The sequence below is a fragment of the Dermacentor andersoni genome, chromosome 5 (genome assembly GCF_023375885.2).
Source record: "Dermacentor andersoni chromosome 5, qqDerAnde1_hic_scaffold, whole genome shotgun sequence".
Classification (NCBI taxonomy): Eukaryota; Metazoa; Arthropoda; class Arachnida; order Ixodida; family Ixodidae; genus Dermacentor; species Dermacentor andersoni.
In genome coordinates, this window is record NC_092818.1 from 145,376,419 (window position 1) to 145,391,009 (window position 14,591).

Sequence of the window (14,591 nt, forward strand, 5' to 3'; positions counted from 1 at the left end):
GTAATTCATAGTAAGAGGTATGATTCATACACATTTCTGCTGACTAAATGCGGACAGAACTGCCTTGAATGCAAGACCCCTGTTTTTTGTAAGAAAAACAAAGGAGCACAAATTAATACCGAAATTGAGAAATAGTAAATCGTATGACTTGAACCAGCATATTGTTTCTCTTGGCTACTACTCATTTCAAGCCATACACCATTTGATCAACAAAGTCATTGATGAACTTGCAGCACAAGTCTTTTCAGCCATTGCTGTACCATTCTGCCTGCACCTGCAAAATGTGACTGGTGTTTAAAACACTGTTTATGAACAAGGGGGAAAAACTACAAGGACTGAAGACAAAATTGTTAATCCTATTGTGATAGGTACGTGACCCACCTATCCTGGACCTTTCTAACCTTGTGGCAATATAGTTATGAGAAAAGGAGGTGCTAGGCCTCACTTATACAACGCCGCTGGCGCAACCTGTACTGCGTTCACGTGTCAGTATATATCATCAGGTATACAGCAGAGCGACGGCACGCACACTGCTCGTACGCGGACGTCCATCAATCACGCCACGTGGTCCCTTTTCAATCGCCGCGCCCGCACTGCGCCCAACGTCGGCAATCACCCGAGCAGGACGCGTCGCAGGCGGTCGGGGTCCTCTTCCACCGGATCCTGGGCGTGCGACGAGGAGGCCGAGGAGTCGGCCTGCAGCTGAGAGCTGCAGTGCGCCGAGCAGAGGTACTGCAGCAGGGGCAGTCGGTACTTGCCGCAGAAGTCCACGAACTGGATGCGCTCCACGTGGCTGTCGAAGTAGACGCCGCCGCATTGCGGGTTGACGCAGTGCTGCGCCGACGCCAGGTACTCGCGCACGCTGGCCGGCAGGAAGGCGCTCGCCTCCTGCGACTCGTGCAGGCGCGCGCGGATCGCGCAGCGGGCGGCCAGCTCGCGCAGGCTCGGCGCCCGGTACGTGAGGTCGTGCACGAAGCGGCCCACGAGCGGGTTGCCGCGCAGGCTCAGCTCGACCAGCTGGCCCAGGCGCACCAGTCCGGGGGGCAGCGTGCGCAGCCGGTTGTCGTGCAGCGCCAGCGAGCGCAGGCTGCGCAAGTCGGCCAGCGAGGCCGGCACGCTGGCCAGTCGGTTGCCGCTCAGGCACAGGCTGCGCAGCCGCCAGAGCCGGCCCAGCGAGGCCGGCAGCTCCTCGAGCTGGTTGCCGCCCAAGTACAGAGCTTCCAGGCTGCGCGTGAGAAGAAGCACGCGCGGCCCTTAGGAGCTTCTTGCCGCACAACGCCGAACAAAGCGGTGCGGGGGGGGGGGGGGGGGACATGAAGGTTCTAAAGCATCTTTATAAACCTCCGTAAGAGGATGGCGCTGGCAAACAGAGGCGAGAGAGCGAATCAGTTGGCAAATAACCTATGCCTACGCCTCCCTCCCCTAACAGTGGCAGACAAGCTTCTCAGTCAAATTATCTTTATATGCAGGGTGTTTCAGCGAACCCTTTCCAAAATTCCTAAAGGTTGCCTGTGGCAGATAGCACAATTCTAGTTCATGAGGTGGTCTACTCGAAGCGGCGGACACTACTTGCACAAAAAACTTAAATACATAATGGACTAATTACGCTTTAACTAATTACCTTATGGCCCATATTGCAATTTACAAATTCTAGCCGTGGAGTTCGCAAGACGGATCCACTTGGAACGAATTTTCAGGATGATACCAGTTTCTAAATATTGCTTCCCGAACTTTGTGGAGAAATGCATTGGCGTTCCAGTTACTTCCTTAACAAATCGTCCTTGTATGCATTCAAGCACAATATTAACTAGAACGCCAATGCACTTCTCCACGAAGTTCGGGAATTAATATCTTTTACAGTCTGTTTTATGGCTAAAGTAGTCAGTTCATTGCCACGGCCATAGCGATTTGCAACCAAGTTACTGGAGAGCCAAACATGAAAAATCTAATTTAACTTTCTTTTTTGTTTGAAAAGTGTTCCACGTGATGTGTAACGTCACTGACTGAAGGTAGCATTTTGTTCCATTCGGTGAAGGAAATTAGGATCATTGTTGTTCGTAGCACCTGTGCCTCCAATGTCTCTTCCGTTGTCCTTGTGTCTCCCTGCGCTCAACCATCAAGATGCACCAACAAGCCGACATCGCCACCCTTTTCTAATTATGTTAATATCGCATATTTGGAGGCTACCGTTTCCAAAAGTATTTTAATATTGTAACATTAGAAATATCCGCTGTCAATTAAACTTGCGATTCGAAGCTTTTACGCGCTACGGAAGCGAAAAGCAAAGCCCAATCTGGTGCTAATATATTCAATATGGTCGACGCGCGACCTAATGCCGCGATTCCTTTCAGCGGATAACTGATAAGCACTTATCAACTCCGGAACACTCAGACAAGGTGTACCAAGTCCGGGTCATCATATCACCAGCTTACGTCACGCCTCTGACAAGGCCAGCGATGCGCTATCGCGCAATAGGAAGGAGACGAACCTTACAACCCATCTCCAGAACAGACTGCTCTTGGATATAGGACTACCTAGAATACGCAGCATAATCATTCACCCTGGGCCTTAACAAATAAGTTGTGCAATTGCTCGAACTCTTCGCGCTCACCGCATAAGAAAGAAAGAAGACACCTTACTGCCAACGATACTAGTCATATTACGACGCAATATATCTTTCTTTCATTAGGTCTGCAAAGTCTGCTATCAATGAATGCTTTGTATGTGACACACACTCGCACAACTGTAAGAAGCCAGCAGACAATGAAATCAAGGAAAGCGATGGTTTATCGGCCATTTGTATACACCAAAGATCGCATACTGCATGACGTCTGCGGTGCAGAGGGTGTGGCACGTCCACTGTTATAGGGCCATGCGTGGCGCTGGCTAACGCCTCCCCCCCCCCCCCCCCAGGCTATATGTTTACACGTATATGTAAATACTTCACGAAGTGGACGGACGGACAAACACCGTCGCAGTTAATTTGGTTAGAGCATCCCACGCACGCGTCATACTGAGCATTTGGGTCCGGTTCCTATATATCGGCCGCAAATGTTCCTTTTTTTCCCCACTTTCGGTTTGCTCATACTCAGCCAAACATGAAGTTTGTCGTAAACTCTTCTTATTGTCCGCTATTGACTTCTTGCGGATGTTACCAAAAAACAGTCCCGTCAAATGAGCTGATTACTCGTGCAAACTTAAGGAAACAAACATAAATTATGGGGTTTTACGTGCCAAAACCACTTTCTGATTATGAGGCACGCCGTAGTGGGGGACTCCGGAAATTTGTACCACCTAGGGTTCTTTAACGTGCAACTAAATCGGGTGTTTTCGCATTTCGCCCTCATCGAAATGCGGCCGCCGTGGCCGGGATTCGATCCCGTGACCTCGTGCTCAGCAGCCCAACACCAAAACTCAAGGCATGCGCGGGTCAATAAACAAAAGCACATACGTCGTGTACCAGATGAAGCAGGTCGACAAGATTCCCAACACTCGCATACATTGCGCAGCGCTTGCCTGCACCTATAGGCTAACGCCAATATTCTCAGTTCACGCCAGCTGATAAAAAAGCAGAAAAAAACTGCGTGATATTCATTAGAACTGACCTGATGTTATCAAGTCGACGATCATTGCCGCAATGCCAACACAAAACGCGCCAAAAGATTTGGAGGACGCTTAAGCTTCGCCTTTAACAGTGGAAAGCGATAGCATTCAAAGACCCCTGACTGCTTTTCATGCTTCCCGGCAACCGCAGCTGATGCAACGTTTACCAGGAAACGCTGGCGGCGAACGCTATGCACGAAGGCGGGCTTTCTGGTAGAAACGCGGCCTCTTGCGTGAGTCGACCTCCTGTTACTGTTTTGCACTTCTAATATTTCACTCTGAAAACAGCTAATATAAAAGATATGCGCTGCCGGCGCTTCTTTCTCTTTTTATTATTATTACATTTGTTTGTGGGCTGCTGTTCTCAACATGCCGAGGTATAACTTTGGAAAGAATGAAAGACAATGTATGAGCAACTTTGGTGGTAAACGAGTAATTGGGTATGCGTGGTTCGGAATTTGGTTCGAAATTATTTTTGCCGGAGCGATGTCCGACGCCGGACGCCGGATTTTCTGCCACACGGCGCCCTTGACGCCCTCGTGTGAATACTCCGAATGCGGGTGTGCGTTCTACGCAACCTTTGGACCGGAGAGCGTGCAACTACTGCCTCGCTCCGTGGCCGAGTTTCCATGACCCTGACGCTCGACGAATACGCACGGCGCATCACGTACGCGGCGGCCATGTGGGCTTTATCGGAGAGCTCGTGTAGTGAAAGTTGTCGCCGACGGCGTGACTGCTTACCGCCTTCGTTTTGGCGCAGAGCCAAGAACGACGTTCAAGCTGTGGTTCAAGCATCCAATTTGTTCCGTCAGTTTGTGACAGTAGTGTATACCAGGTGTTTCTTTCTTGTTTATCTTAACCGAATCTCATTTTAAAAAATTCATCCGCAGCAGATAACACAATAGTGCCTCCTTGAGCTATATCACTTCAATAAGCGTACATTACTTGCATATGCGCGATCGACTAATTACCAATTGAATGACAACTTTTTATATAATTACTTTAGGGCGCATATTACAATTTACGAAACAGAGCGCGCGAGTTCGCAAAGCACATCCACTAATAATGAATTCTGAGGCTGGCATCAGTTTTCGAGATGCGCGTTACGAAATAGTGCGAGAAAGAAGTGGTCCGTTGCAGGGAAAGGGTTGACGATATCGTCTGCAGCCCCTGCGGGACACGGCTCATCGCAAATAGTGCGACGAAATGCACTGGTGTACCAGTTAAACTTAAAGACCCTCTATTCTTTAGTTAAACTTGTCCCGCCCAGTTTTGGAAGGCGCTTATTGGTTAAATGTTAGTGGGACAACTGTGCCTACTGGCCGCAAGTTTGACAGCACTTATTTCAAATGCATAGTACTAGTTTCAACATTCGTTCCAAGTGGACACACCTTGAGAACTCGCCGGCTTAAACTCACCAATCGCGACTTGATGTGGGCCATTAATCCGAAATTTTAAAGTGAGATCGCTGCCTCTAAGCCTCTCCCACGGATAGCGAACGCCATTTGTCAAGGACTGTGTGACGTCTGGAAATGGGGGGGGGGGGGGGGGGGGAACCGCTGTGTCGACGACTAGTCAACGGTTCGAGACCACCGGACGTTTTGCTTCGCACCTTCTGACACCGAAATGGCGAAACAAAGGCGTTGCTTTTGAATTGTGCCCGCAATGCCTTCACTCGTGCGATAAAAAGCAGCAGGACTGCTGAGACGAAGCTTTAACTGGGAGCCAACCCTGGTTTCCCAATTCAAATAAATGTAATACCGGTGTCACACGGCCACTTTTTATCGCGATTGAGCCCGATCTGGATCGAAATTATAGACCGCCGATTGGCTCCTTCCCGCAGCTTGCTCCAAGGAGCCAATCGGCGGTCTATAATTTCGATCCAGATCGGGCTCAATCGCGATCGAACGTGCTCCGTGTGACAACCGGGTAAAACAAAGAAGTGCTCTCAGTAGACAACCGTTGAACTGGTTTGAACTGTTTAAGAGAGAAGACAGCATTTGTTAGAGCTTTTAAAGCGGGCGCATGTGATACGTTAGAGCTTACGTGAAGATGTTGAATTACAACACTTGTTCTAGCAAACACTTCTTCCGACCCACAATTTAGTGGTATATTGAGAGCAATGTAAAATAGAAATGTTTTGTCCGCTTTAGATGTCTCAATAGCAGCAGTTTCGAAATTTTTATATAATCTTTTATTGCTAGTTAAAGGGTCTACTTTTTCAGTTACTTCTCTATCGATTTTCTAGAAATTTTGTAAAGAAACATCAATGGCTAAATCAAAACTCTACTCCTTAAGTCGATAGGTTTTAACATTTACTTTTAAATGCAACAAACCTGATCACCATTGGCTCAGTCAATGCCGAGAAATGCGATTTCACCGCTCCCATGTATGTACACAGGGGCTCATGAAGTAAGGCTTAATTCTTAGAGTTGTATAGCGACTAGTTTAAAGTTCAATATTATTTTTATAATTAGCAGTACATATACTGCGATTTTCTACGCAATGTCCGCCTCCTCGAATAATGTACCTCACGCCATAAAATTGTGCTGCCAAGGCGGCTAGAAAGATTGTTAAATTGGATATAAAAAAATAAAAAAAATTACTTGTCATACTGGTTAGTTTGGCACCCCCAGAACTAGAAATTATTTTAAAGAAAAGATGGAACCACTGTTGCTGCAGCGATATAAAGGCAATCATCTCCGGTAACGAATTAATGAGCGCCGATACGGCCATTAGAAACTGTGTATTTACCATGGAATAAAAATCTAAATTCGCTGATTGAATTTCTTATTTAATTATTTCAGGGCACATGTTGCAATCGCGGAATTTGAAACCGGTCAGTGCTTAAGTTAGCATCCTTATACTAACACCAGCTTTAAGATATCCGCCTCCTAAATCTGCCCTCAAAATGCTACTCGTTGCGCATGGTTTCCGCGCTCACTGCGGGAGGAATGCTTTCCGGGAAATAATCATGACGTCGATGGACATTTCGCTGCAAGTTTCTTTCAAAGCTAGTCACTGGATTATAGATACCAGCTATATGTAATCAAACATTGAATCCTCAATGGCTTCGATTCGGCGACTGCAATACGTGTCACAACGCAATGAATGAAAACGTCAGACCATCCTAGTCAAATTGTTAACCAGATATCGCCACACAATTTTTGATGTCCGCCGACGCCGAACCATTCGCGTTATATGGCAGAAAAAAAATAACCTATTTACCTCTACTACATTGTTTTTAATAATTGAGGAAGCAGTAGAACAGGAAGACAGGTTAGACGCATAAAAGTATTTCAAGGTTCTATCAGCATTTATTAAGTGGTAACAGGTCTGTCACTAGCGGAGAAAATGAAACTTCTCTTACGTGAACTTCTCGCCAAAAGTAGGTAGGTCAGCGGTGCGCCACTAATTCAAAGGCATTATCTCGTATTAGGGCGTTTTTGTCTCAGGAAAAGTGACCGTAACTTTCTTGTTTGAGTCATCGGTTGTTTTAAAATGCACTGTAGTCTTACTTTACAGATAAATGATTAATTAGACCCGAGCAGACGATGTCAAAATTCATGACGTTGCAGCAAGCTGGTGCGAGAACTTCACGGCGGCGGCGCCACCAGTCTTTCGCTCTCGCGTCTTTTCTCGCTTACCAAGCCTCATCTCACAGAGTGTCAGCTTTTATTACGATACCAATTATATGGACACTCCAGGCGTATTTCTGCCGTCGGCGTCGCCGTGAGGTTCCGTATAAAATGCAAGGGCGATAAAATTGTCGCCGCGCGCCGTATGCTGCATGTGCCAGTGAAAGCGTACGAGGGTGGGCCGGCGATCGCGGCTCAATCTCGCTCCGGCGGGAAGGCTCCGGCGGGAAGTTAAGGAGGGCGGGTTCTACTAAATGGCCGCGCTCGCCCGCCCGGGCCACCGTATCTTGAAAGCCACCTGCGACGGGGCAGAGTCCGCCGTACGCCGCGTTTCCCCGCTTAGTTCCCGCTGATGCGAGAGGCAGCACGAAGGTCAATTTGCTCGCTGCTGCTGCCTTGCTTCCGCGGTCGAGTGAGACGTGTTCGTGCTTACTTGTGCGCGCGTGACACCATCTTTGTTAATTCAGTTTGTACGCTTATGTTTACAACCCTTATACGGCCGATAGGACTACCATCCTTACTTCGTATAGCTGTCCACTCATTGGCTATCGCAATCGATGCTTCGCCTTTCGGGCGAAACTGCGACTTTTTCTAATGCAAACGCGTAATTTGATAAAACAGCTTAAAGGGGTACTGACATGATATTTCCGACTATTCATTATTGTTGCTTAACTAGAGCTTTTATACTTTAAACACTAGAAAACAATAATGAGAAGATTCACAGCGCCGTAAATAATTTAACATAATAGGTTTGCTATGGCAGTTTCGGTTTCGTTTCCCAGGAAGATACTGCGTTGTGATGCCGTGACACGGTATGTGTGGTCACGTGAGAGCAGGACATTGCTGCATTTTGACACTTACGGCGCTGTGAGGAAACCAGAAACGCCGTTTACAGAGCAGCTTTACAGTTTAGTTCACCTATCAACCATTAAATTAGATTATCTTCCCTGCGACACACTGAACAGACGTCCGGAAGAAGAGAAAGAATATATATATATATATATATATATATATATATATATATATATATATATATATATATATATATATATATATATATATATATATATATGTACAGATGCACCACGTCAATGTATGCAGGTTTCAATGACTCAGCCGTGAGTGCATATGTTGTTGTTGTGGGTCAATAAAATTTATCTTTACAGCAGTGTGAACAATCACAGCCTACCCACATAAGGCACTTGCATGTTCTTCGTAACTAGCATCGCTTGCTTAATGATTGTTTTCTATACTCGAGCATTTATCTAGTCCCAGCAATTTGTTCAGAAGCAACATCTTTTGAATGAGACCCACACGGGGCTTACACCAAAGGTACAAGGGCACAAAGCTTGCAAGAGCTGTTAGCCACTGGCTGGCCACCTTTACTAATAATATGTCAATGCAGTTGACTTTCATCTGGCCTTTAGAAACAGTTCTAGCGTAAGAACATTTTTGTGAACACAGGCCTGCAAGATTGCTCAAATAAAGATGAAAGCTGCAGTGAGTGCTGTGCCGTTACCACCATACCTACATGAAATGACACTGCTATATTCAGCAGTTGGAAGGTTTCTGTTTCTAAGAATATTTCTAAGACATCAATGTTCTCCCTGTTGTCAGTGCCTATCACAGCAAAGGAACAGCAACTATTGTTTTTGCATCACTCCACAAGAACTATTTTCCTTTGTGACACTCTTTAATTCATGTCTTCCTCGCTACTAGGCATTCTCCTGTGACACGGCTGTAGTCAAACACGCAGAAATAAATAACCGATTAAACAGCAAACTTTACTATACTTAGAGGAGTGTGCACTAAGAAGTTAAATTAGGTTTCCAGTCGCTTCAGTAATGATTCCCTCATTTGGAAGAATGTAAGCACGTAAGAATTTCATAGAGCAAGACAAATAGGAGTAAATGAGTATCTGTGTTTACGTGGTACATTTCAGCAATATATGGGTGGCCTTGGAGAGATGCACTCTGCATTTTTTGTCATTTAAAGGAAAGTAGTAACATGAAAACGTATGACTTGCAACACAGATGTTTTTTCCTAACATGTTTGTAATCACATTGCTGCAAGCAAGGACCTTAACTGGACCTAGGTCACTCAAATTGAATGAGACAAGATAAATCATAAGAGCTCACTTCCTTGTGCTCTGCAATATGTACAAGAGTGCTCAGAATGTTACACAACAACAAAAATATAGATTGCGCCTTTGTTAAGATGCTACTATAGCTGTATTGGTTAGAGCATCACAGGCGCAATGTGAAGACGTGGGATTGTTCCCCACATGTGGGAAGTTTTTTCATCCACTTTCATTGCCATTAATTTATCATTTATTTATTCAGTTAGTAAGTACAAGTAATTTCCCCCTATGTTGTCCTTGGCGTTTTTGTTTGTTGGCTTCTCTTGATATGACTAATAAAAATCGGGCCCCTCGATTAACCCCCTTTCTTCTCGTTCTTTACTGTAGCTGATGGCTCTGAGAAGTTTATTATGCACAGCTTTATTTTGCTAAAGTGAAGTGATACAGAATCTAATGCCTTGAAAATTTGAAAGTATGCCCCAGCTTAGAATGTTTTCTTAGATATTGGATATACTCAGGCTGGGCAATCAGTGTTGCTCATGTGAACCAAGTATTTTCTGATCGACAATGCAATAAAATAAAATTAAGTTTTCATATTTTACAAGCCAAGAACATGATCTGAATATGAGACGCACCGTAGTGGAAGGCTACTGAATAATTTTGATCACCTGGGACCAATGTGTGCACCTAAATCTAAGTACATTAGCATTTTTCGCTCTCATCGAAACAATGCACTTCCAAAATATATGCAGCAGCATATATAAGCACAAGAAAAGCCTCTGCAAGGTACCAGTGCATAATGCACTGCCCCAAGCTTTGCTTTACATAAATGAATATGTGTTCATGCTTTGTAGCAAAGTAAAGGACAAGAAAGGTTGCGAAACTTGCTTGTAAAACCTAGGACAACATTATACAAGTTTAAGTTTTTTGACAACCATGTTGCCAAACTACAGTGATATTGTCAAACAAGCAAAATGCACAATGAAAAGGTAACCTAATACCTGTGCCACACAGGCACAAAAAATGACATTAGTGTGTTAGTGCCTTAAGTTCCCTAATTATAATTTTTTTTGCAGAGCTACCACACATCCAAACTTAATGGCATTTGATGTGGTGATGTCGATGACAGCATCTTCTGAAGTGAACAATTTTAAGGTACTAAATAAAAATATGCATTTACAAGTTTACTTTTTCCCTTTACGAATAGTGAATCATGAAAGCAAGCATACTACAGTGTCGTTATATTGAGTATGCAGCTGTCTTTTACAATGTTGCAGTCGACCATAGCAACTTTGGCCAATCCAAGTCAAATCCAAAGCCCAAAATCAAAACAGTGCTTGGCCCATAGAGTTTCTCACTATATTACCTAGAGGGAAATCTGGCGCTGCTGCGCTGTGGTATGCATGGGAATGCCGGTATATTGCGACTTCGGATTGGCATCGTTCTCGGAGAGCCAGGCAAGCAAAGCACCGTTCCGTCTGTCACAATGATTAATTTTCTGGTAAAACAGCATGTAGAAAGTTGTTTTAGCTTTATTATCACACAAAAACATGTTTTGTTTAACTATGGGAACTTGCTATTGCATGTGCAATTATATGAAGCATAAAAAGTATCAGCAGGCCGCTACAGTTGGAGAACAGACGACAAGATTTGTGCTTGCTTTGGAAGAGTTTGTCATCTGTTCTTGCTTTTCTTCGCTTGGTCATGCATTGTAGGTGAGTAAACTTGATGATGATGATGATGTGTGGTGTTTTTATGGCGCAAGGGCCAGGTTTGGCCAAAGAGCGCCATGAATGAGTAAACTTCACTGGAAGATATAATATGCATGAATGGAAACATTTTATGAAGATTTTACTTTAAGGATGCGTTATTTATGTAGCCATATCCACGTGTTAGACGAAGCCTCTTACAACACCAGCCAACACAAGCCTCACAGACACATATACCGTCATTCCCATGATGGCACAGCGCTCCTTAGGAAACTCCCATAGACGGTGGCGCCAGATTTCCTTCTAGGTGTTATAGTGAGAAAATCTATGGCTTAGTCAGTCAAAGCCGTTCCAATGCTGACTTGAGGAAGTAAACCAAGTACAACTACTTGCAGGAGCATTGTAGTTAATTGTTATGTACACAGACAGACAGACAACGAACACCTTGTGCACTGCACAAGGTATAGAGTCGAGGATATGCATTTCTCAGTGCAATTAGTTCTGGTGAACACATTAGATAGCGAACAACATTAAGGCAAATTACGTTACAACTTAAGGCATTAGCAAGTTAATGTTATTTTCTGTGCTCGAGTGGCATGGGTATACATAGAACAGGCTAGCTACTGCATTCATGAACACAATTTTAAGTAAAGCCTATGCATTTACAGCTGTTTGAGGTGGTCAAAAATTGTGTATTAAAAGTACAGCCTGTTGTAGTTGACACAAACATTATCTTGTCAGGCCCACCGCAAAACTTTATTGCACTGATGGATTCTGAACACGCAGACTCTACCAAACACTTTTTACGCATAACACATAACAGTGCATGCCTTGAATTATAAAGAGTATGTTTACAGACCATTGCACTTGCTCTTGTCCAACATCACTTTACACTTTACCTCATCATGTGACACACCAAGGCATGAGAAGAATTAGGATTAAGCAGCGTATAAATCTGCATTTCATTCTCTTTCAAAGTCAAAGCAATTGCTGCTGCTCTGTGAGATATCTCTGCCTACACAGTGCAGGCCAACTCTGCAAAGAAACGTTATCACAGCAGCTTGGAATCAGTGCTGTAAGGTTTCCTACAGAGCTGATGAAATATTGGGCACTATATGGTGCAAACAAAATGCAGCCTTAAAGTACAGTTTGAGGACACATTCTCAGCGTAAAAACTTCAGTGAACAGGTTATGTAAAAACTTATGAATTACTGTCAACATGAATTAGATGGTATTGCTGCTGGCCAGCACGATACTCTTCACGAAATGACTTGTACAGACCAAGGAACATGTTCATGTGATTAAAGCAGCGTTCGTTGGAAACATATTTCGTAAAAGCTTTACGCGCTCGGCACGCTGGCTTTTCTGGGCTCTTGGAACAAGACGGGGTCTATCAGCACTACTGCGCGCGGCGTGTTGGCAACTGCTGTGCACCTGCCAAGAAAAACACACGCGGCCGCCGAGAGAGGCTAAAGTCGAGAGGGCGCTATCATCACTTTCATTCTGAAGCCCTTTCACTCGCGTCATCGCATTGTAAGTAGTATTATAATGAGTCACAGATGACAGCTGACGCTGCGAAGCAGTAGTTACCTGAGCATGTTTCCGACGCAGTCCGGTAACTGGTCTAGCATGTTGCCTCCCATGTAGAGGTGTCGCAGTTCGTTAAGCTGAGTCAGCTGATCGGGCAGTGTGGTAAACTGGTTGCCCGACAGGTTGAGCACCAGCAATGGCGCCGGCATCTGTTTAGGCAGCTCGTTTAGCCGATTACCCCGCGCTAACAACACGCGCAGAGAAGGGCACGGTAGCTGTTCACCCAGGCTGGTCAATCCGTTGTTGCTCACGTCTAGCGTGTGCAGCCGCAGTCCCAGGGGCGCCAGGGCAGCCGACGGCAGCCTCTCCAGCCGGTTGCGCTCCAGCCGCAGCGACCGCGGCGCCGTGCCATCGTCCTCTTGCGACGCAGCTACGTCCGACAGCCGTGATTCCAAGCTTTCTGCGTTCAATTCCTGACCAGACAGGTCCACCACAGGCGGTGGTGACTCGTCGACGCCCCAGTCGACAGCCATCTTCGCACGAGGCGCCGTCGAGCCAGGCGTGATGAGATGTGATGGGAGCATAGATTGGCAGAGACCGGGTGACGTTCGCTGACCTCAGGATTACGTCACTTGTCATGAGGGCTGTCCTCCTTTCACCTTTCCTCTGCGCGCGCGTTTCAAAGTCCAGTCTCGGGTCCATAGCAGACACGTGCGCATCGCCGCACCTTATCGCCGCCTTTATTTGTTTTCTTTTATGTTCCTAAGAGCCTACCGGCGTCAGACTAAAGAGCAGCTGTCAGTTCCCGCTCCGTCTCTAGCTTGTCCAGACAAGCACCCGAGCTTTTTAGGTAACAAGAAAATAAAAACTTGCATTTTATTTTCACATATTGTATATTATTTCAAGATCGTATATCACTGTCATGATACTCTTTCTACAAGCCGTAAAGTTTTCTCGCTGAGGCTGGAAGACAAAGAAATGTTTTAAAGGATGTTTAAACAAAATTTCACACACGTAAAGTGAACAATTACGTGAACTCATTTTGGCTGCCGAAAAGCCGATTAATGATCGTCGCCAAGCGAACTATCGTGCATGCAGTTATGTCAGTGACCTTTAACAGAGTCTCATTTATCGCTAACCGTCGTTCACAGCAGCTGCACGTTTTCGATACATACGGTGCAGACACGTAGATTTAAACGCATTTCAAATGTTCGCATACACACTTTATGCAAAGCTTATTTTTATGATTCATTCATACCGCATACTGAACAGTTGCTTCGTAGCAGCAAATCTGCAAGTGGAAAAAGATTCAAGATACAGGAGCTTCTAGATCAAATTTATTTCGTACAGGGGAATGGTTGAGCAATGGCTGCTGGCAGTAGGGCAAGATTGCTGGTTCTCGGAGCCTTGGGGGGGCAGAATTCAAAGCAACTGGAGAGGCAACAGGCTATTAACAGTAACAAGAGGTCATTTTTATTGCACTAATAACATCGAGATGGCAAACTTGCAAAATAATTATTCACACATTGCAGACTGTAATATGAGAACACATTTTTCTTGACGTCCTAATGCCACTCAGGTTCATTTACTATAACACAGCGCTTATTAAGCATACAGGCAGAATTTTGCATTCCTCAAGTCGACTAAGGCCGATCTAGCAAGAAAGATATTGCAGGCGGTAAATGCTTAAGCTATCACAGCTGTTTCATAAGCGGGAGTGCGCGAGGTTTTCGCTTACTGCAAAAAATGAACGCTAGCACATCGACGTTACATGAAAATTAGAACGCCAACAAAAAAAAACAAAATATAAAGCAAGGGAGATAAAAACCAGGGTGCAACGGGCAAATTGTATCCGCTATCTAGTATTTACTCTGTTTTGAACACACTGTTCGAGACGCGCATAGACAGAACAATCGTACAAGCAGCACAGTGAATTGGGCGAGTTGGTAAGACAACATTCTTGGCGTGTATGTGCAGCGTGACACAGACGTGTCGTTCATTTTTTGTCCCGCGTCTGTGTCGCGCTGCGCA

General features: G+C 45.2%; 1 protein-coding gene across 1 annotated transcript; it reads right to left on the reverse strand.

The window, feature by feature from the left end:
* Nucleotides 1-530: 530 nt before the first annotated feature.
* On the reverse strand, nt 531-13,153 carry LOC126531365 (leucine-rich repeat-containing protein 58). The gene is made up of 2 exons (XM_050178868.3): nt 12,621-13,153; nt 531-1,225 (listed from the first exon to the last, which is right to left on the reverse strand). The coding sequence occupies exons 1-2, from the start codon at nt 13,142-13,144 to the stop codon at nt 613-615; spliced, it is 1,137 nt and encodes a 378-aa protein (XP_050034825.1). The 5' UTR covers nt 13,145-13,153; the 3' UTR covers nt 531-612.
* Nucleotides 13,154-14,591: the final 1,438 nt, after the last annotated feature.